This window comes from Phalacrocorax aristotelis, chromosome 1 (assembly GCF_949628215.1).
Source record: "Phalacrocorax aristotelis chromosome 1, bGulAri2.1, whole genome shotgun sequence".
NCBI classification, from domain to species: domain Eukaryota; kingdom Metazoa; phylum Chordata; class Aves; order Suliformes; family Phalacrocoracidae; genus Phalacrocorax; species Phalacrocorax aristotelis.
This window is the reverse complement of record NC_134276.1, coordinates 210,635,967-210,663,915: the sequence shown is the minus strand read 5'-3', so window position 1 is coordinate 210,663,915 and position 27,949 is coordinate 210,635,967. Positions and strand designations below refer to the sequence as shown.

Below are 27,949 nucleotides of genomic sequence, written 5' to 3'. Positions count from 1 at the left end.
TAAACAACCCAAAGCCTGGTTCTGTTGGGGTGGTAGAGTCCCACAGCCCTTAACAATACAAGTAAAGAGACATGTAAGCCCTGAGTGGTGGCCTGACATCTTTAAAGTGTGATTTGCTGAGGGCTTATGGGGCTTGGGCCTAACCTGAAAGTTATATTAATAAGAAACACCTCTTGGGAGGAGTGTGCAGCAACGTCTGTAACTTTTTTTAAAAAAGCGTCTCCGTGGTTATTTTCAGCCCTGTAGCAGGCAGGGCGTGGGGAAGGGAAGCCTGCCTGCTGCCTAGCGCTGGTACCGCCGCCGTTCGGTGCAACAACAAAGAGAAATGGCTTTAAATTTTGCCTCGCTTCTCAGCCTTGCTCAGAGCTGTGCCCGCCGCTGCTCCGTCCCGGCCGAGGAACCCCCCCGCTACCGCCACAACCCTTCGCGCCGCGGGCGCGCGCACGGCCGCGCGCTCCCCGCCGCCCACTTCCGGCGGGGGGCGCGGCCGCGTGTGCCCGGAGCCGCGGCTGGCGCCGGAGCGCGGCCCGCCCCAAGATGGAGGGCTGGCGAGGAGGTGAGCCGCGGCGGCGGCGGCTCGGGCCGTGCCGGGGGCTGGGGACGGGGCCGCGGCCGCCCGCCCGCAGCGCCTCGCTCGGGCTGTTCCACCCTGCCCTCTCCTTGCGCCGGGTGGGCCGAGGGGGCGGGCGCGGGGAGGCCTCCCGTCCGCTCCCCGCGCCGGGGAGCCGCTGCTGCCGAGCCCCCTCGCCCGACTCCGCTCGGACCGCTGCGGCCGCCCTCCCCCGCTCCGCTCTCAGTCCCCCTGCCGCGGCGGGACCCGTCCGGGAGGGCCGGGGACCGTCTGCCCGCCGGCCGGGGGAGGCTGCTGGCCGGGGGGGGGGAGGCGGTGCCTGAGGTAAATCTGGAGGGGGCGGGTGGGGAGAGGCGCTGGGAGCCCGGGGCGGCCGTGGGGAAGAAGCCCGCCGCCCCCTCCCCGCCTCCCCAGCCCGGTGGCGGCGCGCCCCAGGGTGGGCTCCGCGGGGGGCGGCCCTTCCCCGGCGCTGGGGGCCGAGGCTGGGGCTGGAGCCGGGTCGGGGGGACCCTGGGCGCTGCCGGCGGGTGCGGGGAGGCCCGCCGTGCCCCCTCGCCACTCCTGCTCCAGACTACCTCCCGCCCCGGCGGTGTCCCCGGGAGCTGGCAGGGAGCTGGCGCTCCTGCCAGGCGGCTCTGCCACCCGACCCGACCCGTCCCGACACTTTAAATCCGCCTGGCTGACAAGGCTCCCGCGATCCTTCTGGAAGAGCGCCGTGGATCTTTCTTTCCCCGTCCAGTCACCATGGTTGCATCGCAAGTGCTCGATTCCACTTGGCTAACGACAGATATTTGTCGGTCTTACTAAGGAACAGAGGTTTCCTTGTCGCCGTAGTTCAGTTGTGGGATGCTGTAATTGCAGGAAAATTATTCGGTTCTCAGTGCAGATTTCACCTGTGGAAGTCTCTGCCCTCCAAAATACCTGTCGTTTATAACTATACAGGATAAAGGTGCAGGGAGGGAGTTGTCGATGTGTTTCACTTTACCTGCTAGAGAAGGGTTGAGTTTGCCTCTGTGAGACACTGTAGTTGTACAAGAGACTCGTGGAATGCGATCACAAATTATAATGTGGGGACTCTGGGATAAGGCATAATGATTTCAATTTAGCCGAGACATTAAATAGGATTCTTTACCAATTTTCTTATTGTAGCTTGGTATGTGCCATGTCTAGCTTCACTTGAGACCCTCCAAGAATTATGTAGGAAGGAAAATCTCAGATGTAAATCCATTGGAATCACCAACAGGAATCTAAAGAGTTATGAGGTGGAATATTTGTGTGACTACAAGGTAGAAGAGGTAAGAGAAACACAGACCAATTTGATCACTCTTTCAGCTGAAATTTGGAAGTGAGCCAAAGGTAGTTTTGCTCATAATATAAAGCAGCAGGCTGTGAGGACAAAGCTCTACCGACGTCGAATGAAATATCTTTTAAACTTTGAACTGTAAACAGAAAGTGGTGTAACTGCTGCTTTCGGCGCGTTGAAGGAAGGTCTTTTTCTGAAATTATAGAGATGTTAGAATGTGAAATGTTTCGCCTTTGCGTATCTAGACGTTAAGCAAAATGCTGATGCTTTTAGGTTGTAGCTTGGTATGTGTTATGATGCTTCTGCTTTATTTGCAGGTACAGTCTGTATTTCTCTCTTGACTGTTGTAGTCTGTCTGGTGAAGAGTTAGGGCCATGTGCTGCAACTGGATTCCTACGGCTCGATCGTGCCAGTGAAATTCAGTCTCAGGATTTGGCCTTGTTACAGTTATTTGGCCCTTTTAAAATAAGTACAAAATGTATGCTTCTTGATTATAAATACAATACTAAGTGTTTTGAATGGGTTACTCTTTTGGGAGGATGGTTGATATGACAAATAGTGGGTTTTAGAGATTTTTTTCTCTAAGTTTTGAAATTTTTTTTTGATCTGTATGTGATACGACTATGTTCCACTTGTACAAACGAGTCATGCAACTAGTTAGTGTAACTTACTTAATGGCCTTAACAAACTAGCCTCCTTCAGGTGTAACGTTAGCGATCCGAGTTCATCCCTGCTGTTTATTTCTTTGCCCCTAGAGCTGATACGTGAAGTATCCAAAGTTGTGCTATACATCAGTTTGCAAACAGAAAACTTGATTTTTCTCTTTCTCCCCAATTCTAATTGTTATGGGGACATCAAGACCTTCTGCACTGTGTGCCGTTTCTTAACTCCAGAGCTCTTTTGTGTTTGTGTACTCTGTGATGTTGGATTTCAGCAAAATGAAACGTGGCTAAATCTGTATCTGTTTCTGTATTTCAAGGGCACAGAATACTATCTTGTGAAATGGAAAGGATGGCCAGAATCTTCAAATACTTGGGAACCTCAGAAAAATCTGCAATGCCCATTGCTTCTTCAAAACTTTCTTAGTGACAAGAATGAATACTTGTCTCGGGTGAGAGAAGTCAAAGCACTGAAAGTGAGAAATCACATTAAAGCTTTGAAACCTGAGGTTGCAGATTACATTGTAAAGAAGGCTAAGCAAAGAATAGCTCTGCGGAGGTGGAAGGAAGAACTCAACAGGAAAAAGAATCATAAAGCAATGATTCTGGTAGAAAATACTGTGGATCTTGAAGGCCCTCCTTTAGACTTCTACTACATTAATGAGTATAAACCTGCTCCAGGAATAAATGTAATAAATGGAATAACGACTGGCTGTGAATGCACTGACTGTCCTGCTGAGAAGTGCTGTCCAAAGGAGGCTGGATTTATTTTGGCTTACAATAAACAAAAGAAGTTGAAAATCCAGCCCGGCTTGCCCATCTATGAATGCAATTCGTTTTGTAGGTGTGGGCCTGACTGCCCTAATAGGATAGTACAGAAAGGCACACCGTATTCTCTTTGCATCTTCAGAACTAACAATGGCCGTGGTTGGGGAGTAAAAACCCTCCAGAAAATTAAAACCAACAGTTTTGTGATGGAGTATGTTGGAGAGGTATGTATTTATCTCATATAGATTAATTATTTACAGTAAAGGATATGTCGGAGAAAATCTTGATGAGATTTCAGTTTTTAGCACTTCTTGCCTTCTACTGTAAAATAGATGAAGTCTACTCTTGAGTAGAGGAACACAACGAATAGACATTCTAGATGACTGAAAAAATATGTTGTCCAGAATGTCCTCTATTCCAGAGCAATTGTAAAAGGATGAATGTAAAGAGAACAGTTATCCTGTGTTGCTAAACAATTAGGTTAGATACGTGCCTTAATGGTATTTCTAAAGGCAAGTCCTTGTTTTCTTTCATGGCAGCGGTGTTGTTCATTCTTCCCTGATCATGTTTATTATTGTCTGCTTTGCTGGTCCCCAGGCACAGTTGTTACCAAACTCTCCACCCAGGCTGTCAGTCCCTTTTCTATTTTGTCTGAATTTTTAAGGTGGTATTTCCAAACATATTTATTACTTTTGATTAGCATCGCGAGTAAGACTTTTAGTATGGGCATTATCTGTTTCCTTGATCTTGTACTATTTCCAACAGAACTTTCATGTTATACGATACAGACGTTGGGTTACTCCCAAGACTTTGTATTGCCCTGTGTTTATCTGGTTCAGCCTCTGCTCCGCTTCAGGCAGCCTCCCTGATGTAGTCGATTGCATTCTGCCACAAACCTGCCTTGCGACTAAGTTTATTCAAACCAATTCCTTCTGTCCTTTCATACAAATGTTTACGGTCTTTATTGTGTTTCGTCCATCATTCCTGCCCCAAATTTCCTAACTTCTCATGTTCATGCCTTTCTTGTAAACGTACGAGAGATCAGTCATTCAAAACTGTGAGGGATTAATGCAGAAAGATGATTATGTAATGTTGCTTAAAGGCAAGAGTGTGTATTGACCCTTTCACCTGGATCTCCTTCCTCCCTGCTGCCGAATAAGTTCCCAAATCAGATGTCAAAGATTTTAGAGGGGGTTTTGTCCAATTCCCCCACGTTTTGTATCTGCCTTGCTGTCAAATGCCATTGCTGAGTTAGCACAACAATACATTCAGTGTAACAGGCTGCAGATGAGGTTGTTTAAGCTGTTGCTTCTGTGCAAGGTGACTGTAGTTCTTCTCTTCCTTTGGGGAGTTCCTGTATTTCTACCTTGTGCCGATACATGCGAGCCTAATTACATAGATTCAGTTTTGTGAAGTGATGTGTCTAAGTTGTCATGACTAAGATCTTGCAGTGCGGTCAGAAATAGCAGGAGAAGATGCTTCTAAGGAGGGAGGAGATGAATACTGGGCTCTAAATAAGACTGGGTTGTAAAGACTGATACCTGTTGGTCTTAATCTCTGCAAAGGGGGAAAGTTGAAACTATATTACATGAAGAAAACAAGACATTCTGGGTCTCATGAAAACATAGTGTGTGTGGAAACTTCAAGTATAAACAGTTGATTGTATCTGTCATCATCAAAACTCTTTAATAGAAGGCGCTGATATTTTTTTCCTGAGACAAGGTAGTGCTGTGCGTCAGCCATAGACAAATTGCATCCAGAGAAGCCTCAGTCACCAACTAATTAGTTTAGCTATATGAATGTAGTCTTTATTCATTAGCGATGGAATACTGTTTCAACATCAAAAAGCGAATGTGGTATTTTTTGCTAAGTAAAGAGATTTTTTCTAGCTTGGTTGTGATTTTTGTTTTACCTTAGTAATAAGTTAATAATATGATGCAGGTTTCTTTCTTCTCTTTTTCTAGGTGATCACAAGTGAGGAAGCAGAGAGACGAGGCCAGCTCTATGACAACCAGGGAAATACATACTTGTTTGATTTGGACTATGACTCAGATGAATTTACAGTAGATGCAGCTCGATACGGAAATGTGTCCCACTTTGTGAATCACAGCGTAAGACCTTGTTTTGTATACTAAGAATTTGGAGAATTATCCTAATTGTGCCAGAAATAGCTTCTCCTACTGTAAATATTTTCTTACCATCTTCACAGTTTCTCTGGAGCAGTTTGTTTCATGCCAGCACAGCCCAGTCAGTTAGATGACGTAAAACGTAGAATGACATACTTAGCCTTGCTTGGAGTACGGCTGCCTACAAAAATCTGGGAATGAGATGCTGCCTCACATGGGCATCTGGTGGGGCTGGGATTGTCACCGAATCTGCTCGTTCTAGATGACCAAAATAGGGTTGGTTTGGGTGTGTTTTTTTCCAAGACCTAACACTTGGAAAGTAATTAGCAAAATTAATGAAGAGTCAAAGGTGATAGGAATTGATGCATTATTTTGTGGCGGGGCAGGATGGGGGGTTATGCTGAAAGTCATCCTTCAAACACTGGGAGAGGAAAAAGTGGAAAATTCCTATGCATTCTTTGGCATTTCTCCCCTGTAGATGCATTTTTCCACCCTCATATCAAATCTAAACTTGCTGGAGAACTCAAAAGTAAATTTTAAACAGGAAATTCTGTAGTGTTTTATTTCCTGTTCAACTGAAGTACCTAAAGCAAGAAGGCTGAACTGCATCTGGAATTGTGTATCATTCATGAACTAAAAATTAGTATTTCTTACTGACATAATGTTTGTGAGGTATGCGGTCAGTGTTTACAAATACAGTAAAATAGTGTTTTCAGATCTGTGAGCTTACCAGGGAGAAGGTCGAGGAAGAGTTTTAGATAGAGCCAATTGCTTTTCACTTTCGGAAATGGGAGTGAAGTATTCTCACTCTTCAGTGTAAAGTTAAATGTCTGACTTCACTTCTGATTCTTTAACATGGGATAGTTTACTGTTAAATAGCAAAAAAGCCTGCAGAGTTTAATAAACTGCCTCAGTCACTGCTGACTTCTGATAATCCACAAAAACACAACAAAGTGGTTTCTAGTCCCTGCTTAGTGTCCTTGACCCTTCCCTGCCACCCATCCCGTAGCAGACCATTCAGAAGCCAAGCAGGTTAGCAGCTGAAAAAAGAAGTTTATACAGAGTATGAAAATATTATCTTTGGCCTGGAAGCAGTGCTTAAACCTAAACACTGAATAGTGAGTGTGTGTGGCTTGTAACGCTAGGTTGTTTTTTCTTTTATTTCAACTTTAATGCTTTTTGTGGGGTTTGTAGGTAAATACTAACCTCTGAATGTAGCTTTAATTGCTTCATTTGTTGTCTTTTTTGTTGTCATCTTTTGAAGGTACCATATTTTTTGTTTCAGTAGGCTGTTGCATGTTAGTGTAGTCTACGAACTGTGTAAAGGTTGCCTTCTGGAAAGGACTCGACTCTAAGCTATGAATGCTCTCCTTCAACACTTTCAAGAATGTAATTTGTTAAGTTATCTTCCGAAATCAATTTCAGACTTCGGTCACTGAGAGAAGAACCAATTCTTCCTTTCCTGTGACCTTGGTTTACTTAAACGCTGCATTGAAACTTATTATGCCGTTTTCTTAACAGCAACTGCGTTAATTTTTGCCTTACAGTGTGATCCAAATCTTCAAGTCTTCAATGTGTTTATTGATAACCTCGACTTGCGTCTTCCTCGAATAGCACTGTTTTCTACACGAACCATCAAGGCTGGAGAAGAGCTGACCTTTGACTATCAGATGAAAGGTCTGCAGATTTTAACGCTGTTCTCGCAGGAGGTTTGGGGTGCTGGCGGATTCTGTTGCAGCCTGATGGACGTTAGCATTTCAGGGCAGGCACTGCATCTCCCTATCGCAGCTCTGTGGATTCTGGAACAGCTGGCGTTCGTTGATGCATAGCGCAGGCAGGGCGCACCCAGAAGCTTTTGTGGGCACCTCTAATACGTTACTGCCTTCAGCGCTCCTGCCTCACAGCAAGGGGCTGTGGCTGGAATGTCTGACAAGGCAAATCATTTTGAAGATTTGTGACAGGAGTGCTGAAAGGAATAGTCAGGCTGCCATTTAAAAAAACCTTTCCTTTGTTCAAAGGCATTTACATGGCATTTCACATAAACTCCTTTCTAAGTAATCTGCTAGCGATGGTTACAAAGACAGCTGTAAAAGCTGAGTGGCCTAAGGCACCACAGGTTTGTCTCTGGATTCCAGTGTCTGTAGGCCCCAGTTGCGGGTGGGGGTCCTGTGGTACGGATGTTTAGGACAGAAGAAGGGCAGCACAAAGTTTACTGTTGTTTTGCTGGGCTGGATATATTGATCATTATGCAGAGACTTCAGGAAACAAAGTTCTTGGTGAAGTGCTGTTGGCTCTTTGATAAAGAATTTTTTTACAGTGAGGACCATCACTGACTGGAACAACCTCTCCAGGAACATGGTGGAGTCCCAGTCACTGGAGATTTTCAGGATGCGATTGGAAAGGGTGCTCATCTAGGCATCCTTTCCCAGGAGAGGTTGTACCAGATGATCCTTTGAGGTCCCTTCCGGCCTGGGCTGTTTGATGATTCTCTGATAATTCATCTTCCATTCAGTGTTCAAGGCCAGGTTGGATGGGCTCTGAGCAACCAGCGGAAGGTGTCCCTGCCCATGCCAGGGGGGTTGGACTAGATGAGCTGTAACGGTCCCTTCCAACCCAAACTCCTCTGACTTCATTTTTTTCCAGTACAATAAAAAATGCTTGAGGTTTGCTGGCACGGTGTTGCGTGGGTCAAACTTCACATGCAAACCATTTATCCACAACAGCTGCTATTCAGTTTTCAGAGAAGCAACTCTGTACTTGAGCTGTACCTCGTTCTTATGGAAGCTCTCCTTAAGTGCTGACAAATTGATTTTATTTAAATCCTTAAAACTCCTCTTTTTTGTGGTGTCTGTGATGCTAACATTCAGGGCAGGCTGCACTCTCCACTGACCGGTGTGGCTACAGACCTGAGGGTACAAGGCTCGAGCTTGTTGAGCTTTGGATTCCGATACATATGCTAGGTGTTGTGTAAGTAGTTGTAATGTGTGTGTCGGTAGAGTTTGCATAGAGCATCACATGCAATTCTTTTAAGAACTGGGGTGTTAGAAGGCTTTTTGAAGCCATTTGAATACCTAGCAGAGTTTCAGCCTGTCTTTTAAAACTTCCTTGTTTGTGTTTATTTGTGTCACAGGTTCAATAGATCTGACTTCAGACTCTGCTGATGGCCTTAGCCCATCCAGAAAGAGGATCAGAACTGTCTGTAAATGCGGAGCTGTGTGTTGCAGAGGTTATCTCAACTGAGTTCGGGTATCCAAAGTCACAAATACTTTGCTCTCTTTTAAACGTGTTTTAAAAAGACTCTTCTTTCACATGTATATTCAAGTATTCTTATGTCTAATGTAAATAAGTACAGTGAAAACAAGGCATTATGTTTGTTATTGAAATGGCATCGGCCAAAGAAAGAGTTGTAGTGTTTCAGGCAAAAACAAAACTATTAATGGGGATTAAAATTGATTTTTATAGAACCGTTATTTAGGAAGCAGTAAAACATGTGCAAAGAGAACTGTTTAAAGTATACCTTGGTTTGAATATTTGCGTGTGAGCTTACAGCCATAGGCCTTTTAGGAACTGATTTCAGTGGGATGAAGTGATGTTATGTATTTGCTATACCTTGAAAAGTCTGGAGGCATTTGATTTGAATCCTAAATCATAGCAGACAGTTCTTTTACTTTTTTTGTTGTATGAAGAAAAACTTCAAGAGATTAGCAATAACGTTTATGGCACCGGGGTGAAGGATTAAGGACAGTCATCAGCCTGTGTCTAAATGAAGGTTCATGGGAGTGCAAATTGTAACATGTCCATTGAAATCCATGCGCAGAAAGCAACTGGCTTTAGCAGGTTCCAGGTGTAAGATCAAGGTCTTGAACTTTTTTAGCTGATGTTATGTTATTTAGAAAGTTTAAAAATAGGTTTCTTTTTTTCAGCTGTTCTGTTCTGATTTTTAGTTAGGATGCTATAGGAGGTCTGCAGTTCTACAGAGAATTTGTAAATACTGGATTATTGGTAGCAACACAGGCTGTTTGTTTTCATTGCAGAAATTTGGCAGTCATTGCTGAAGCAAATAATGATTAAGTTTTTACATACTGTGACTTTTTTATCTAGTGACAGACTTTAAAGATACTAGGCCTGTTTTTTCTTGTTGCAAATATGTTAACTTCAGTGAAGTTAGACTAGGGGTGAGTTTACCCATTTGCTGTAGACATTTGTAAGATGTTCTTGAATGTAAAGGCTGAGAAACGTTCTTCAGCTGCTTGAGTCCTTTTTTTTTTTCCTGATCATCTTAAAGTTGTCTCGATCTATTCGTAATGTGTGCAAAGTTTTGCTTGGCTTCAGAAGCGCCGAAGAGCAGTTGAGGTAGATTATGAGTGGAGTTACAGCTGAGGTCCGTGCTCCAGGGATGACCTAAGTGCTTTAATGTCACAGATTAAAAGCCTGTAAAACTTGCATATTGCTTACAAATCGTGTAAATGTTGATAGGGTCAGGCAGAACAACGTTGCTCCATAAATGGATGCTTCATAAATGGATGCTAGCTATGTATCATAGGTCAGCTGGTTACCTTTATAAGGTGCACAGCTGTTGGCTCAGGTGAATGAAGTCAAGTACCCAGCATAAACTGTTTACTTAATTTGTTAGAAAATGCCTTAAATTTCATGCTAACTACTCACACTCCAAGAAGAGTGTTTCAAAGGATAATACAGGTTGGCTGTTCATTACGAAGCACAGTTGCATTTGCACTGAAGATCCGGCTCTTTGGCAGAAAGTGAAATTTTATATGCTACTAGCCAAAATCAGTTTCATGGTTGGGGTGACAAGCATGGGCCACTGAAAGTGCTATGTGAGTTTTGTAATTGCAATACAGAGATACACGTTGAAATAGATACTTTATATTGTTTAATGAATAGGAGAAAGTTTGCTTAGATTTAAAAGCATTGACATTACCAGGCTCACCTGTATCCATGCAGTTGGATAAATGCTGAATCTAGTCAATTTTTATCATGCCACACCTCTAATGATTTTTTTTTAATATATAAAGTGGAATGTGGCGCTCTAAGGTTAGCCGTTAGTTAGAGCAAACTCTAGATATCTTACATCATTTGGAGTCATTAGCGCTTTCTCTTGCATGTAGCCCGAGTCGGCGATGCATTCCATGCGGAGGGAATCTGCAATCTCCAGCTCCTTAGTCTGCCGCAGTCTGCAGCCTTCCCTGTCGGTACAGGATGGCGAGAGTGGCTGCGGCAAGAAATGGATTCCTTGCCAAATTGGTTTCTCTGGCCTCTCCCGTACGAGATGACACAGGGCTGGTTCGACACTTTTTTTGTCAATCTATGTCCACGCCCAGTTTGATTTAAAAATTGCAAGTAAATGCATTTTAAAAGATCCAGGTCTTAGAAGTTGTACTTGTGTTCAGTGTTTGCCTTTTTCCCAAGGCAGAGTATGTTACCACCAGCATCAGAATAACACTGCTGTTCTATAAGGATCTGTGCGTTACCTCTTGTGCAACGAATAAAGGACCGCTAATTTATGTTCTGGGAGGTAACAGTATTTTGTATTTATTTGAAGTAAACCCATGTATCCAGTTCCCAATTTAAAGCCTTGAACAGTATTTTATATTTATGTATTCACAGCGCATTTGGATTGCAGTCAGCAAATTAGCTGCATGGTTCACTGTGTCACTTTTTAAACTCCTTTTGCTGTTTTTATGAGTTTAGAGGAAAACTGCCACATTGGAAAAGGAGAAGCTATTTCCAATTTCTTACGGAGCCTAAACCAGCCTAGCTTCTGCCTGTTTTGCTTTGTGGTCTGTTAGCATCATCATGGCCACCAGTTCATTTGTGTACGTGCATTTCTTAGAGACTGGTAACCTTTTGTTGGGGTTTTTTTCGGCAAGAAAAAAAGCTGCAAGATCACGTGTAAGAAAAGCTTGTCTAGTTATTTAATCTCAAAGTTAAGTCAATCTTTTGGTTATTTCTAATGTATGTTTTAGGACTATGTACATTAGAATATGCAGTCTGTAAGCTCAGGAACATTTTCTTTTCATAATGTGTGATCTCTAGGATTGCTATCTTCCTATAGTTTTTGATAAAATAAATTAAATTTAGTTTTTCTCTTGTTGTTGTCATTCTTAACACAAAAAAAGATTCTTAACCTGTCATAATTAGCTGTAGCAGTAGCATTTGCTTTAAGACTGCAACTTCTTCGTTCCTGCCCCGTACCCACATTTTCTAGCGCTGTACGGCCTGCAGCAGAGCGATCACAAGGAAGTCATGTGTTTCCTATTCAGTTTATGGCTGATAAGAACAGGTATAAATTTACACTGTCAACTTGTCTGAAGCAGACTGGGTTCCTGTGTATTTGAGGACACTGTTCATGTGAGATCAGGGCTGTATTTACAGTACAGTTAAGGAAAGAAGCCAACAGAAGAAATCCCGCTCTGTACGACTTTATTCACAGAGGTAGTTACAACAGCGGTTTCACTCACTCAAGCTTGCTAAAAAATAGAAGTTTGATAGACCACGTTTGTAAATCATGTTAACAGATCCCAGGAAGCGAGTGGGTGAGGTGACAGTGGAGAAATATGTGGACTTGAATATCCTTAAAACCATTCATGGATGACAGCAATTTTTGTTCTTCTCCTCCTGCCCGTTCCCAGTTGCTGGCACCCTGCTGGTTTAACAGTTGCATGTCACCAACAATGGTGGAAAGACTGAAGACATAGTCAAAGTCTGTTTAAGTCTTTGGGACTTAAGACCGCATGGATGGGAAACCTCATGGATTTTTGGATGACTTCTGCTGTTTAGGCATTTTTGTAAGTACTGCAGTTTAACAGAAACCTGAATTACATTTCCACTTTAGAAGCTAAGAATTTTGGCATAGAGTTAGTTTTCGATGGCACACGTGCATGGGGCAGCTATTGACTCAATTTAAAAAAAGAAATGTAAACATGTCAGAACTCAGAGAAGTCAACAGAATGTTGCAGAGGAGGTGAAACTTGGTAACGTAAGAGCCTCAAGTAACATAACCTGTCGTGGATAACAGGTTAGCTTCTGCTGCTGTGACTTAGCCTCCCGAGTGTCTCATTCAGGAGTGAAATTCAGATGACAACACTTGCTCAGTATAAAGAGAAGCTGCTTGAAAAGAACAAATTGATTAAAAAAGAAAACCCCAAACTTTTGTCAGTAATTCTCTAGTCTGTTCTGCAGTTGTTTTTAAAAATAACCGCAGTGAAAACTTAGGATTAAAGTCAAAGTGCAACTATTGCATTGTTCATGTGGTCGTTCCCAAAAGATGGCTTATTCTTCCCCACAGTTAAAAATGTGGTATGTTATTAAAACTTGAGATCACAGCTATATATCCATATCTCAAAGGCAAACTCTTGGAGCTCATGATAAAGAGAAACACTAAATTTCATTTAGTGTTCCACCCTTCGTTTTGGCTGGTCCATTTTTTTTGGTCTCCTTACAGTCCTGGAGAACCAACCCTCGGGAGGCAGAAGGCATTTACAGTCCCTCCTAGGAATACCTCCCTTTCAGTAGTTCATGGAGGGAACTATAAAGTTGCACAGGCTGCACATTCCTAGTTCTGACTGTAAGATATTTTAAATGCATGAATTGGCATAGCTGCAAATAGTCATCAGCACTGAGGAGAAAAATAATTCAGGGTTTAATAAACAAATTTCAGTATTTTCATTATGTCATCAGTTACACCTGTCTTCAGGAGACTTTTTTCTCTCTGAGTATGCTTTCACCTGCTGCTAGCTTCTTATACAAACAGCGCAGTTTATCTGGCTGAGGCACTTCAGCATCGGGAGTCAAGGGAATTTCAAAGTCAGAGGAGCTCTGGGAGTCCCTCCTCAGTTCTAGATCAGGAGTCCTGGAGCTGTTGCTTACTTCCACCAGCACATCTTGAACGCCAGCAGTGCCAGCTTCTCCATCTTTCCCACAGTCTTTGCTTTTCAAGTCACAGGCAACATCATCAGCACAAGATGTGGTTGGACCAACTGGCTTCCACCTACTGCTGTCAGGTTGACTGCCAGTCTCCTGCAACACAGAAACAACTGCTCTGCTCCCCCCTTTGCCGAAGCAGCTGAAGTCCAAAGCGTTTCTCTCTTGGGAGGTAATGAGTACTGTGTCCATCTGGCTGTCCCAGCCCTGGCTACCCTGCTCTGATATGTGTGTCGACTGAGAAGAATTTTGGGAGGAGATGTGTGTCGAGTCACTTACTCCATCCGAATCGCTGAAGAGTGACTGGGACCCCCCAGCATCTGCTGAGGATGGGAAGGCGTCCTCATTTTCAGAGCTTTCTTCTAGTTTGTTACACTTAAAAAATGCATCCCAGCGAGGGACATCGGCATTAGTCTCCTGTTGGTCACTAGTTACTCCACTGAAACTTGATGTGGAAGTGGCACCTGGCGCAGGGGAAAGAACTTGAACTATATTTATTTCAGATTCTTCTTCTTCTTCATCATCATCATCATTTGATTCCTCACAGTCCATGAAGTCTACGTTGGGGGAGGTGTACGTTGTGGTCGCTTTGTGACTTTCTGTGCTCTCAATGTTTCCTTCAGCATTTTCAGATTTCCCTGTGCTGGAGGGCTTGCTCTCTTCTCTCTGCTGTTTTGGAATCTTAGGCCTTGCAGAAGTAAATTCTGAGTCGAAGAGATCATCTTCATCTGTCAAGAAGGAATAGGAAAAAACAACCACTAGGTGTTCAGATTGCCGATAAACTTCTGCTGAGAGCAAAGTTTTAATAAATCATTCAGTATGAAGAGAAGAAAGAGTTCTTTAACCCAGATGGAGACCCTGCAGGACATCACTGACAGAGTTTGCATTGCCTTGCCTGGCACAGTGCCTTCAAGGAAAGCTGCTAGCTGTCATCCTCCCTTAGCTAGAGCAGACCAGATGTAGCCCTGGCAGGCACATTTATTCAGACCTCCAATGTGTTTTGCCAGGACTACATCACCCTTACATACTTGGCACTTTGGCTATTTCCAAAGAGAATGCAGCAAGACCAAAGTTGTCTTCTGGTTCCCAAGTGCCTTTCCAGAGCCCATGTACAGCATCCGTTACCATCATAAATTAGAAGAGCTTTAGGGGCTAAAATGCCAGCAGTGTGAGATGATGAAAAGGAGCAATTCCACTGATACACCGCTCTGTCCTCAACACCACAGGAGGTGATACAAGTACAGTTCTGTTAGAAACAGCTTTACTAGGGATTGTCTAGGACTGTGGAATGGAACTCTTCCAGAAACTTAAAAGGCTGTTGAGCATTATGTTTTAAGAGTGCAAACAAGTATGCTTTTACACAACTAGTGCGCTCTCACCCTCCTAAAACCTAAGCTCACTTAATTTGTGTCTCTCCAACTGTTGCTTTGAGCACAGACGGACCGTGGTGAAAACCACGGCATTTCACACCTCTGCTTAGCCTCAGACTTTCATTTAAGGCACAGTGGCACCAGCAGAACCTTTTACCTGTATCAGATAAGTCTCTCTTGTGGATTCTCTTCAGTGTTCCTAAGGGCTTGTACCTGGGTTCCAGGTTTCTCCTGTACGACCTGCACAATGGCTTTAATCTGAGGTGAATGAGAAAAGCGATTAATGTTTAAAACTCAGTAGATACATCAAGTTAAAAGCTCCTGGAAGTAAGTACACTGCTGCATGACTGTCACAGGCACTGCCGCAAAAGCATTAAAGCAAAGGCAGCAATAGCTGGGGAAAAGTTCCTAATTCATTGGTGAGCTTAGGGGTAGAAATCTGTCATTTCTATGTATGTACCTTACAACACGTACACCATTTGGAAACTCTCTTTTAGTCCCTGCTTAAAGACAAGATGACAGGGTTCAAATTCTGACTGCAGTTTTATTCAGTTGTATTTCTTTTCCTCCTTAATAAGAAAGGAGAACGGAACAAGAACTGCGTCCTCATTTTGTTCAGACTGAGAGACACCACTACTCTGCTCCATAAGAGCACTCTCTGAGCTGCCAACATCTGTAACAGCACAAGAGCACAGGGCCCTGTGATGCTGTACAGAGGCTAGGAGTTCAAGCTCCCAGAGAAATCCTCGTTAAAGTAACTCCTGAGAAGTAGCAATAACAAATAAAACCAGGTCACAGAATAAAGCAAGATGTACGTGTATTCAGATTCCACCCAGAGTTTAACAGCAGAAAAGCCTCTATGCATATATACAGTGTGCAAATACAAACTCTCGGTCTTAGCACAACATACACGTGTTCTTAAGAAAGCTGAAGTTTGCAGAACCTCATTATTCATATTCAGTATTCAGAAAATAGAAAAGATAACAGGGAAAAAAGATTGAATTATCAGACAAGTAAAGCAAGAGGCAGTGGCCTGCTTGAGAGGCTGGGACTCAGGTGGGGAGCTCTCCTTGCAAGAACAGATCAGACCACCTCCCTTCCCCAGCCACCTGCCACTTACATTTCCATAACTTTGTCTTCTGTCCCACCTACTGGCAGTACATTGGGATACACATTCACAGGACAGATATAGCTTAGGAAATCCTTAATCTAAAGTGAAGAAAAGAAAAAGCAGTTTAACAAGTTACATCAACAATTAATCATTTCACTTGGCAGCAGCGCTGATCACAGCATGTGCACAGTAAGTACTGCCAATTTTCTCATGTAAAGACCCGTATGACCCATGCGCCAAACTCCATCAAAGTGGATAGCCCCATAACAAGACGACAGGTCTGAAAGGATACTGGGGACTCGGCCTCACCTAACCACCTCACAGCAGTTATCTACTATGAGACCATCACTATCTCTGAAAGAAAAGGCTAGACAAACCTGCTTTTGGGGAATGTCATCCAGCGCTTCACTGTTCTTAACTGCTGTAGATCTTTTCAGACCTGCATTTTTCTTATCAGAGAATCATAGAATAGTTTGTGTTGGAAGGGACCTTTAAAGGTCATCTCATCCAACCCCCTGCAGTGAGCAGGGACATCTACAACTAGATCAGGTTGCTCAGAGCCCCGTCCAGCCTGACCCCGAATGTTTCCAGGCACGGGGCATCTACCACCTCTCTGGGCAACCTGGGCCAGTGTTTCACCACCCACATTGTAAAAAATTTCTTCCTTATGTCCAGTCTGAATCTACCCTCTTTCAGCTTAAAACTGTTACCCCTTATCCTGTCACAACAGGTCCTACTAAATAATCTGTCCCCATCTTTACTATAGTCCCTCTTTAAGTACTGGAAGGCCGCAATAAGGTCTCCCGAGAGCCTTCTCTTCTCCAGGCTGAACCACCCTAACTCTCACAGCCAGTCCTCAAGGAGAGGTATTCCAGCCCTGGGATCATTTTTGTGGCCCTCATCTGGACCTGCTCCAACAGGTCCATGTCTCTCCAGAGCACTTTTATTTAATTCTTTCAGTTTAAAACCATTGCCCTTTGTCTTATGGCAACAGGTCCTGCTAAACATAATTCAATTCTTAACTGGACTCCAAGTCCCTAGTTGTGCAGATCAGAGTATTCCCTTCCTCAAAGACTTTCCCCAAAGTCTCCCTCCAGTCCGCTATAAAAGCCCATCTGACAAAACATGTCACTTTTTCCAAGCCTTACTCTGTTGTCTTCTAGATGTTCTCCAGACAGTAAATTTCTTGAAGAATTTTGTCCAGGTTGGGGCACTCCAGCTGAGGCTTTATCAGTGCTGAGCACTGAAAGCACTTGCAGGGTTGCAGATTACACTCCTATCTATACAGACCAGTAGGACCCATCTATTTTTGCACGAGGAGGTGTGAATCTGTTACGCTACCTGCCACATTCTGCCAGCAAAGCTGCCATGTTGTATGTACTATGCTAGTACCTCCCGTTAAAATTCTGCATGGCAGAGCAAATTAAAACTTCACCAGGGTCTTAAAAACGGGACCGTCTTCCTAGGGCTCTGAATAATCTCCATTTTGTATGTGCAAGGCTTTGTGACAGGTTAATTGTTAGCACTGATCCAGTTTTGGTTCAGTTTCTTAGGAAAGAGAAGTATTTTAAGAACTGGATCGAGTCATATTAAATGAAAGTGTGTGATTCTGGAGACAATGCTGCCACGACTGATTTCCTTTTAGTCTTTAACACAGAAAGAGGAGTAACAGCGGCAGCTGCGATGTGAGAAAAATCCTGTGTAAGTGTGTGGGCAGGGAAAAGAAGGCAAACCCACCCAAAACTGAGTCACAGCAGATACACAATGTATTGAAAACCAAAATTCCAAGCTTTACGCATTGCATAGTTACACAGTAATCTAAAATAGAAAGGCAGTCAAAACAAATACTTCAAGAAGAGAGAGGAAAAAAAAAAAGCTTGTAATCCTACCCTACCTTGACATGTTCTTCTGCAGCTATATTAAAAGACTTTTCTGTCTTCAGCATCCAGAACTTCCTATCCCCTTATGTCTCATTACTGAAAAGATTTTGTTGTTGTTGTTGTGACGAGTCATGTCACCCACTCCAAAATAATCAAAACTACTTTATTTTTTTTAATCAATGTATACGGAGTACTACTAGTGTACAAACCTCACTGTATGAAGAGTGGAAAGAGAAACAAGCTCTGTATGTACTCTCCCCAGTCCTAAAAAAAGAGGAGACAGAAAAATTAGGTAACTGCTCTTCATCCTCTGTCAACAGGCAAGCATAACCTACTCTTAAAGTCCATTCAGACATTCAGTTATGCAAGCGCCAGGCAAGATATGCACCTGGAACAACAGGTTTCTGCACGGCCCAAATGCTCACCTCACTATTACATTGGTTTTCTTGATCCTTTCTCCAAACCACATCGTGGAAGGTTTGATGCTGATGATGTGCAAGGGAGTTCCATTTTGGCAGGTCATCCCACAGGGCAGTCTGTTCCCTCTAAAGCAGTCGTCATCCTGTCAAATGCCGTATAAAAGGAAGTGCAATCCTGCATTTCTCCCACAGAAATGGAGCGACATAGTATCTAGCCAGACCAAGTTTTCATCTCACTTCCAACTCCTTTTAAACACTCTTCGCTGTTGTGTCTCGCCTCCATAGTGCAGCTGACAAAGTAAATCAGTCACAGAGACCAATGCCCCAACGTGCTGTCCCCAGTTCTACCTGCACTCCTCCAAGCCGGAGCCTTCAGCCTGACAGACATCCTGGAAAGGGAAGGCCATGCACTACAAGCACACAGCGCGTGCTGCAGGAGACACCACACAAGGTGCTTTTGATATATTTAAATGGATAATACCTGACTGATCTAACCTACTGCTTGTCTTACTTCATTTAAAAATAAAATTTTCAAGTTTCAAATTCAATCAAACTATTTCTAGCATCAGTTAATACATTTTTCTCTTTTCTTTCTAAAAAAACCTTCAACCCACTAACTAAAGTTCCCTCTCCTGTCTGCATTAAGCCACCATTTTGCCCAAGTCTTCATTAGCACAACAGGACCAAAACATGAGCACCTACAACCAGTGTTTCACAGCAAAGCAAGCAGAAGCTTTGCAAAATGATACACACCCGAGGATGTCGACAGGCATGAATCTGAGTGCGTCGATCTGTAGTAACGTGGTAGAGGATTTCTGGCATGTTTCTGAACATATCGAGTTTGTTCACGTGCACCTAGAGAAAGGCAGAGTTTACTCTTCATTAGCTCGAGGTGTTTTGCCAAACTGCAGCTGGAGCAACTATACAGGTGTGGTTCTGCTCACAAGTGCTGGCAGGCATTTAAACAATTGCTACCCACTAACAATGTCCGAGCGGAGAAGCGTTAGCCAAGTAACTTGGACACCTAGAACAAGCAGAACACACCTCCTGTGCTGGACAGGGATGAATATTCAAAGAAAGTTAGAATATATCTGCTAACTATTAATGTCATATGTAAATGAGAAGGCTTTTGTCATTCACAAGATAAAAGGGAGAGAGGTAAACAAACACTGAGCTTGAAAACTGGGGATTAACTTCTCCCTGGAAAGCCCAGATGTTCGAAACGAAAATCAACTGGTTAACTCATTTGGGGCATTGCTGTAGCTTTTTAAGCGTAGTTAATGGAAGCATGCACATCTTTCCCATAGGGCAGTCACTCCCCTCAACAGCCATTTCCAGCTCAGTGACTGGCCACAATCATTCCTGATGATCTGTTCTAAAGCAACAATTACAGAAACGTTACCTTGATTCCAAGTTCTTCGCTGAGGTTTATGAATAAATATTCATATCCATAAGCAGCTTTGCAATTCAGCCACACAACATGATAGCGGGTCAGTGAGGTCCAGCTTCGCACTAACTCTAAGATCCCTTTTAAACACTCCTCCTGAAAATGTTAGAAAACATTGTGAATCGTCTTTGAAGATACTTCCGAAGTGCTGTGGTTTGGTAATGCAAAATGGCTTTGCCTTGCAGGACTTACCTAACAAAGGGTGGTTAATTAATTAGCTTGAAGGACCTTTCCTCTCACAGCTTATCTAGACTTACCCGGCTTGGTATATGATAAAATTTGGGGTCGCAAAAAGTGGTGTCCAAATACACGCTCTGGATGTCTTTTACTCTGAAAGAGAAAAGTGATATCAGAGTGAGCAGTGCATCACAGCACTAAGATACACCACTTCCTCTCTCTTCAACACGAGGCAATCCTTTCTCTTTATTTCAAAGAGCAAGCCAAGAGGGGCTTGTAACTGCAGTATTGCCTGACTGCAAATATATTTAATCCAGAATAAAAAAATGAGGAAAAAGAGTACATTATTCCTGGATTCTCCATTGCCTGCATCATCTTTTATTCTTTCTAAATCCTGCGAATAGCTGAAGCCTCACCTTGTCCCTGAATGCAACAGCTCCATTCTGGCTGCTTCTCCTTTTGCGAGCCTGAAATCCCCTGTATACAACACAGTGCCGTTTTCACCTTCAAACAAAAACCTACAACCAGAAACACTTTCATCAGACTCAACAATATAAAGCATTAAATGCCAGGTGTGGATTTGCTACCTTGTTTAGAGCAGTCTATGCAACTAATGTATGACGTGATAGAAATACCAGGCTCAATTTGGTGCAAGAGTAATTTCAGAAAAACCCAGTAATTCAGACTCGGCATATCTGGAAAATAACCTGTGCTTAGGCTGGTCCAAGTTGAAGACAAAAGCCTCCCAGATTCTGTAAAGGTAGCTCAGCTGCCTGTTGCAGCCAAAGGGATCCATCAGGCATCTGTACCAGGAAGCTGGGCACCTCCTTTCTCATGTCATACTTAAGAAATGGAGGATTTCTTTTTAATCAGTTTTGAATGTCATTTTTAAGTACAGATGAAATCAAGAAAGTTGTTATTCATAGGCATGGGAAAAAGTAATCTGCCCCACCAAGGGAAATTCAGCCTGGACAGATCCCAGATAATACAGTGGTTTTCCAACCTTTCCAACCAGTTTCCAAAGCTGGTAGGTCCTGCCACAACAGTATTATCTCCAAGTAAGAATTTTAAATTCACTAGCTTTTTGTTTTTAGAAAAAAGCCAGTACTTAGTGAGAAGTCTACAGGACAATTTCTCAGCAGATATATTTAGAGTATTGAAAGGACGTACATGACTGATCCTGGACAGTGACCAGCCGGTAGAAGCGTCACCTCTATATCTTCTTTCTAGAAGAGATGGTTAGAATTATTTTCACACTGTAGTAAGTACTACCAGTACTTTCACTGACACAGTGAAAGCAAATACGTTACTCCCCACAGCCTCTTGCAGCATTTATAGAATCAGCGAATCATTAAGATTGGAAAAGACCTCTGGGATCAAGTCCAACTGTCAACCCAACACTACCATGTCTCCTAAACTATGTCCTGAAGTGCCACATCTATGTGTCTTTTACCTCCAGGGATGGTGACTCCATCACCTCTCTGGACAGCCTGCTCCAGTGCCTGACCACTCTCTCAGTAAATAAATTTTTCCTAATATCCAATCTAAACCTCCCTGATGCAGCTTGATGCCATTTCCTCTCATTCTATCACTAGTGACCTGGGAGAAGAGACCGACACCCACCTCACTACAACCTCCTTTCAGGTAGTTGTAGAGAATGATAAGGTCTCCCCTCAGCCCCCTCTTCTCCAGACTAAACCACCCCAGTTCCCTCAATCTCTCCTCATAAGACCTGCTCTCCAGACCCTTCACCAGCTTCACTGCCCTCCTTCGGACATGCTCCAGCAACTCAATGTCCTTCTTGTACTGAGGGGCCCAAAACTGAACACAATATTCAAGGTGTTGCCTCAAAAAGAAAGTCTCCTCCCATCCCAACAAGCCCTGAGGAGCAATGGCCATCCTGTCATGCCAGAAGAGGTGACTGAATATTGTATGGTGCTCATAAAAGCCACTCAGCCAGAAGACAGTCCTGCTTCCTTGGTCCCTGGTTGTGCTGGTTTTGGCTGAGAAGGGGTTAATTCTCCTCACTGTGGGGGTCGGCTACCTTTCCAGCTTCCCGCGCTCTGCCGCGTGGTGGGGGGGGGGGGGGGGGGCCTGGGAGGGGCAGGGCCATGGTGGGGGCGGCTGACCCCGACTGGCCAATGGCAGGTTCATTCCATACCATGTGACACCATGGCCAGTATATTGAGGGGGGGCAGTGGCAGCGCGGAGGCGGCGCGGCGTCGGGTCGGCGGGCGGCGAGCGGCTGCGGCACGTGCGGTTTGGTCCGGCGGTTCGTTCCCCCTCTCCCCTCCCTTCCCCCCTCCCCCGGGGCTTTGCGCCTCTCGTTGTTCTCCTTTACATTGCATTTCTACTGTTGTTTCTTTTAATTTTAATTATTAAACTGTTCTTATCCCAACCCACGAGCGTTACCCTTCTGATTCTCTCCCCCATCTACCGGTGGGGGAGTGAGCGAGCGGCTGTGTGGGGCTGAGCTGCCGCTAAACCACAACACCGGTGAAGAAGCATCATTGAAACATCTTGGAATACAGTATGCCCAGAGATGCTCTACCAGGCCTGCACCTAACCTTGAAGTCCTGCACTTAAAACTTGTTAAAATAAGCCTGGAAATATGAGGTGAAAAAGATCACAAGAGAAAAAGATACATTGGAGATCACTAATACAGTGGAAAAACATTACCAAACATTGTTATGATAATAAGAACAAAGTGGGGAAGAGGGATTCATGTGCCTACACATCTTGCAGGGAGGAAGGGGAACATACTTTTTAAAAATAGCTTGTCCACTTTGGATGTTACAAGCAAGATCCATCTCCCGTGCTCATTTAAACAGTATTACTGCCCATTACGTATGTATGAATCTTTTTTGTGACTTACCTCACCAGATGTTTCATCCACTAAAGAAATCTGAGTTGGAGTTTCAACTTCCAATGCAACCTGTAACAAAATTAATAAATGCATTACAGGATTTACTGAACATTTTGTTTCATGCTTATGGCTAACTATTCATTACATAGACATCTTTAGCACCAACTGCAGCTAATGCGAAGCCTGTAAAATTAAGCCCATTTTCCCACGCTGAGTCATGAATTTCAATTTCCAGTGGGAAAAAGAGAATGTTTTCTATAAGTTGTCTAAAAATGAAACAGAGATACCCTAATCAAGGTGTGCATGCCTAAAAAGGTTAGAACGCATTGGACTTGTAACAGCAACAGCTCAGGTTTCTCTAGCTGGATGATACACCTTATTTTTGGATGACTGCAAAGCCCAGGACACCCCAGCCCCAGAGCACACCAGCGGGTCTTGCTCGGACAGGTCTCTACTGCAGCACAGCTTCTCCTCACCATTCCCTATTACCAGAAGCAGAGCCCACAAATCACACGCAGCAGGTATTTCCATGTTTCTGTAGGGGTGATTAATCTATAGACTGCCATCAAGCCCCTATTTTGCCATAACCCGCACTAAAGCAGAGTCCTGCGACATACATGCTCTGTGGTTACCTGCAAGGTAAGCGCTGCTGTGCAGGCTCCTCCCCCATCCTCCTGGTTTTTTTTTTCTTTGTTTCAGACAATATTTGTATATAATTCTTCTGCCCAAAAAAGCCAAAGTGAAAGGAAAGTCTCCTGTCATTACCCTCCTTAGACAGAACCTCCAGTTCCTCAGCTGAGCAGTCTCCTCAGCACATCAGGTTTTACTGCACTATACGGATTCACAAGACACTGGATTGCAAATTTCTGGGAGGCTCTACAAGATCCATTCAGCTGGTACTCACACAAAGATGGTAACATTTGGTTTCTCCACCAGAAACCACACCACCAATCAAACTTGGAGCTTGCTCCAAAACACAGATACATGTGTCAAAAACTACTTTGCACTAAGAATTTGAGCCACTAGCAAGAGTTGATTTTTTAAACATCAATACTAATCCTATTGTCCATAATTTCTGAAGCTGAATAAACTCAAGAGAATGATTGAAATTCTGCATGCTCAATATTTCCCAGTAATTCTCAAATTTCCTACTTTCCAGTGAAACAATTGTCAAGTTTTAGATCTAAACGGCCTTAAGAATTCTTCACTGACAGCCACAGTTTAGTTTCATAATCACAAATATTAATATTTCCTGCAGAGTTCTCCTCTCATCTTTGCTGGTTTAAATGGTAAATCCAGCAGCAGATTCAAAGAGGTGCTCATGCTATATGTACAAATAAAGATCAGACTGGAAATCGTTAAAACATTTGTCTGGAAGCTGACATCGTGATTGCTTCTTTTGGCCTGGTGCACATTAAATCAGCTGTTAATTCATTCCCCAGTCACACTACAAGTAGAAAGCTGACTTATTGTAAGACAAAGCTTGTGAACAAGACATCCAACAGCTATTATCTGATTTAGGGCCAGTGCAGCTCATGCCATTATCAGCAGTCACTCCTGCAAGCAGTAGCTGTAAACATCTCTGTATTTTTTAATTGTGTTGGTTTGTGTTAATTGTGCTTCATCTTAGACTGTTCCATGGGTACCTCTGGCATCTCTTCCCAGATGAAGATTTTCTCAGACAGGGATGTCACAACCAGCACTGCCTACTTCCCTTTCACTGATCGTACAAACCCCTAATAGATTACAGGTATCTCCCTGCAAGAGACCTCTTCTTGTAGGTTAAGCTCTAAGGATACTGGAAGCAAAACGACACAAGCTTGAAAACAAAAATTAAAAAACCCAGTCAACACCAACAAAACAGCCACCGCAAACCCACCCCATTTTATTTCTGCTTGTCCAAGAAGATTACAGGCTTAAAAACAATTGTCACCTATGCACACTGTGCTCCTTCACATATCAAACATGCCTAAGGGATGTTCAGAGTCTTTTTTAGAGAGCCCGGAATCATGTTGATCCTCCAAATCACTAAACCTTTCCATTTCTCAAGACATCTTATAAAGCTAGTTATCTTCTCCCTCAGCTTCACAATTAAACTAGGACCTTGAACAGAAGAGTCCCCTACTTCTCTTTTTTTTGTTCTTACCCAGACTTACCTCCTAGGTCCCACTCCTATAAGTTTCTTTGTATATGGGTCTTAAGACCCCACTTACAACCTATTTAAGGACACTCTGAGCCATAACTCCCCCAAGGAAACAAGTTGCAGCTTGCCTGAAGTCCTTTCTGACCTTCCACTTGACTAGAAAATTCTCCTGTCCTTGTTTGGGGGATACAGCAAGATCCTTACACTACGTGATGATGTATGTACATACAGTAAGATGTGAAAAGAAACATGTTCAACTTCACAGCCTGCATCTGCAAAGGGAAGGAAATAAACAACTACGAGTCACACCCATACATCACCACTGATCACTTCAATTTGCACTCCAAATACTTGAAATCAAGTAAACCAATTAAGTTCTTCAGTGATTTTACATCACTAAAACATTTTCTTGTTAGTCCATTTTTCCCAAAAGCAAAAGGAAAAGAATATAACTAAAACATTATACATGCTCCAAGCAATAGCAGACTTTAAACGAAGCAAAAGGAAAATGAAATAAGGACAGGAGCAAAGAGTCATGAGCAAGGTAGGGAAATGAAGGAGCGATACAAATGATCAACATACAGATGGAGGACATTTAAAGCTGAAGTTGAGAGAAAAGGATAAATTTTGTGGAGGGAAAATTATATTTAAGAGTAAACAACAATAAACCAATCCCACACAGCAAGCAGAAAGGAAAGGCACACGGATGCAGGTACTTAAGCCCTGAAACAGTGTATCAACACCAATACCAATATTTAGACATTTTGGAGAAGGGGAAGCTTCCTGTTTTCTAGGATCACTGCTTGGAAAGCTTTAATTTAAATATAAACAAAAACTCACAACGTGATGTTCCCAAAACTTGTATTTCCAGCTAGTCAACAGCAATTCCTTAGTTACCGGCGAGCAGTATAATTTAACTTTCAAGCTGTGAGGAGACAAAAAACACAGATGAGTGCTTTTTAAAGTAGAGGCAGGGAACAATCTAACAACACATCAGCACCTGGCACCTACTACATCAAAACATGCGCTCAGACCCCTCTCTCATCTGAAGAGATCTGCAGAACTGTAAGCCTGCAGGAGCAGTTCTGCACCCAGGCCTGAAGTGGGATCAAGGAGTAATTACTCCACCTTGTTGAGTAGGCTTTTCTTCAACACAGCAGACCCAAAGACTTACCTACGTGTGCCCATGTCTGGGTGTTTTGGGCAGATGTAAATAAAGCTTGTGGTACATGGTCACATGTATCTTTCTTTGTTTCTATACCCACCAGACACGCATGCTTTCCCTGGAACAGGCATTTGGGACAGTTAGCATTCAGAAGAACACAGAATATTTCCTATAAAGCTCTAGCTTTTGCCCAGTGCACAGAGACCTGATGACCAAAGAGAGATTCTCTGCTCACACCTGAGGAGAAGCAACATCTACTCTAACAAATTAAACAGTGCCTAGGAACTGGCTCACAACCTCTCTGGGCACATTCCCACATTTGACCATTCTCATGGTGAAAAAGCAAATGCGTCCCTTGCCCTTTTGTTATGCATCTTCCAAAAGTCTGGCTCCATCTTCTCTACCCCTACCTGCAAACAGGGAGACACAGTTGTCTCCTGCTCTTGAGGCTGAAGACATCCACCTCTCAGCCTCTCCTCACACATCATATGTGACAGACGGAATAACTGTCTCCATCAAACTACTGGCTACCTGCTTGCTCATACACCTCTTAGCGCAGCTGGTCTCCTTCACAGCGCAAGCGCAGCGCTGTCTCCACGCACCAACATGGTTCCAGGAGATAAAAGAAGCAAAGATCCTCATAAAGTTTGCAAACCTCATGAAGTTCAACAAGGCCAAGTGCACCCAGGTTGGGGCAATCCTCAATATCAATACAGACTCTGGGATGAAGGGATTGAGAGCAGCCCTGTGGAGAAGGACCTGGGGGCACTGGTGGATGAATAATTGAATGTAATCCAGCAATTATGCACTTGCAGCCCAGAAGGCCGGAATGTATCCTGGGCTGCATCCCCAGCAGCGTGGGCAGCGGGGCGAGGGAGGTGATCCTGCCCCTCTGCTCCGCTCTGGTGGGACCCCACCTGCAGCGCTGCGTCCCCTGGAGCCCTCAGCACAGGAGAGACATGGACCTGTTGGAGCGGGGCCAGAGAAGGGCCACAAAAATGATCCGAGGGCTGGAGCACCTCTGCTGCGAGGACAGGCTGGGAGAGTTGGGGTTGTTCAGCCTGGAGAAGAGAAGGCTGTGGGGAGAACTTATTGTGGCCTTTCAGTACTTAGAAGGGGACTGTAGGAAAGATGGGGACAAGCTTTTTAGCAGGACCGGTAGTGACAGGACAAGGGGTAATGATTTTGAACTGAAAGAGGGGAGGTTTAGATTTGACATAGGATAGAAATAGTTTATGGTGAGGGTGGCTGATGAGGCACTGGCACAGGTTGCCCAGAGAGGTGGTCAATGCCCCATCCCTGGAAGTGTTCACTGCCAGGCTGGACGGAGCTTTGAGCAACCTGGTCGAGTTGAAGATGTCCCTGTCCGCGGCAGGGGGTTGGACGAGATGAGTTCTAACGGTCCTTTCCAACCCAAACCATTCTCATTCTGTGACTCAATGGCCCATAGATGACCCACTGCAGTTTCCTTACCCTATTTTGCTCACGCTTGGGTTTGAACCACCCGCCTCCTCCTCAGGGCAGAGACGTGCAGCCCCCAGCAGGGCAGGGCGTCCCCCTCCCGCCCCTCCCGTCCCCTCTCGCCGCCGCCGGCCCGTACCTGCCCTCCAGCCTCCTCTTCAGGGCGGGCGCCCTCAGACCCTTCATGTGATCTGGGGAGACAGGGCAGGGCCGTCACGGGGGGACGCGGGGCCGGGGGACGCGGGGACACACACACACACCGGCGGTTGCCATGGGGACGGGGGGCGGGGCTCACCCTTGTGGCAGTGCGACAGGAAGTAGGCGCGAGCGCGCAGGTTGTCGCGGTCGAAGCGGTCGATGGACACGGCCGGGTATTCGCGCACGCGACCCCCGAACCGGCTCATGGCGGCGAATGGCGCGCCGCTTCCGCCACGCTCCCCCACTGCCCCGCCTCCCCGGCCCTCAACCAATCGCCAGGCGGCCCCGCCTCCTTCCAGCCTATCAGACGCGCGGTGGGAGAGGCGGGAACGGCGTCTTAAAGA

General features: G+C 44.3%; 2 protein-coding genes across 8 annotated transcripts; one reads left to right on the top strand and one right to left on the bottom strand.

The window, feature by feature from the left end:
• The first annotated feature begins 472 nt into the window (after positions 1-472).
• SUV39H2 (SUV39H2 histone lysine methyltransferase) lies at positions 473-18,659 on the top strand. 4 transcript variants are annotated; one of them, XM_075081538.1, is made up of 7 exons: positions 473-556; positions 1,721-1,866; positions 2,854-3,525; positions 5,266-5,412; positions 6,975-7,104; positions 8,558-8,673; positions 18,434-18,659. In XM_075081538.1, the coding sequence occupies exons 1-6, from the start codon at positions 538-540 to the stop codon at positions 8,665-8,667; spliced, it is 1,224 nt and encodes a 407-aa protein (XP_074937639.1). In that variant the 5' UTR covers positions 473-537; the 3' UTR covers positions 8,668-8,673; positions 18,434-18,659. The 4 variants fall into 4 exon arrangements, with proteins under 4 accessions (XP_074937639.1, XP_074937638.1, XP_074937637.1 ...); XM_075081537.1 differs by lacking the exon at positions 18,434-18,659 and adding an exon at positions 11,587-12,587; XM_075081536.1 differs by lacking the exon at positions 18,434-18,659 and having other exon boundaries at positions 8,558-11,530.
• On the bottom strand, positions 11,852-27,850 carry DCLRE1C (DNA cross-link repair 1C). Of its 4 annotated transcripts, none has more exons than XM_075081532.1 (14): positions 27,703-27,850; positions 27,547-27,598; positions 25,622-25,706; positions 22,648-22,707; positions 20,943-20,998; positions 20,189-20,290; positions 19,853-19,925; positions 19,551-19,691; positions 18,902-19,003; positions 18,155-18,291; positions 17,939-17,993; positions 15,859-15,947; positions 14,896-14,996; positions 11,852-14,153 (listed from the first exon to the last, which is right to left on the bottom strand). In XM_075081532.1, exons 1-14 carry the CDS (start codon positions 27,809-27,811, stop codon positions 13,138-13,140), a joined length of 2,178 nt encoding a protein of 725 aa, XP_074937633.1. In that variant the 5' UTR covers positions 27,812-27,850; the 3' UTR covers positions 11,852-13,137. The 4 variants fall into 4 exon arrangements, with proteins under 4 accessions (XP_074937633.1, XP_074937634.1, XP_074937635.1 ...); XM_075081533.1 differs by having other exon boundaries at positions 11,852-14,096; XM_075081534.1 differs by lacking the exon at positions 27,703-27,850 and adding an exon at positions 25,956-27,007 and having other exon boundaries at positions 27,547-27,599.
• Between the last annotated feature and the right edge of the window lie 99 nt (positions 27,851-27,949).

Coding starts and splice junctions, on each gene's coding strand:
- SUV39H2 (XM_075081538.1), top strand. Junction 1,867..2,853: donor GTGACTACAAGGTAGAAGAG/GTAAGAGAAACA, acceptor CTGTATTTCAAG/GGCACAGAATACTATCTTGT. Junction 5,413..6,974: donor CCCACTTTGTGAATCACAGC/GTAAGACCTTGT, acceptor TTTGCCTTACAG/TGTGATCCAAATCTTCAAGT.
- DCLRE1C (XM_075081532.1), bottom strand. CDS start 27,811: ATGAGCCGGTTCGGGGGTCGCGTGCGCGAATACCCGGCCGTGTCCATC. Junction 25,707..27,546: donor AAGAGGAGGCTGGAGGGCAG/GTACGGGCCGGC, acceptor GTCTCCTCACAG/CTTGAAAGTTAAATTATACT. Junction 14,154..14,895: donor GAGAGACTTATCTGATACAG/GTAAAAGGTTCT, acceptor TGCTCTCAGCAG/AAGTTTATCGGCAATCTGAA.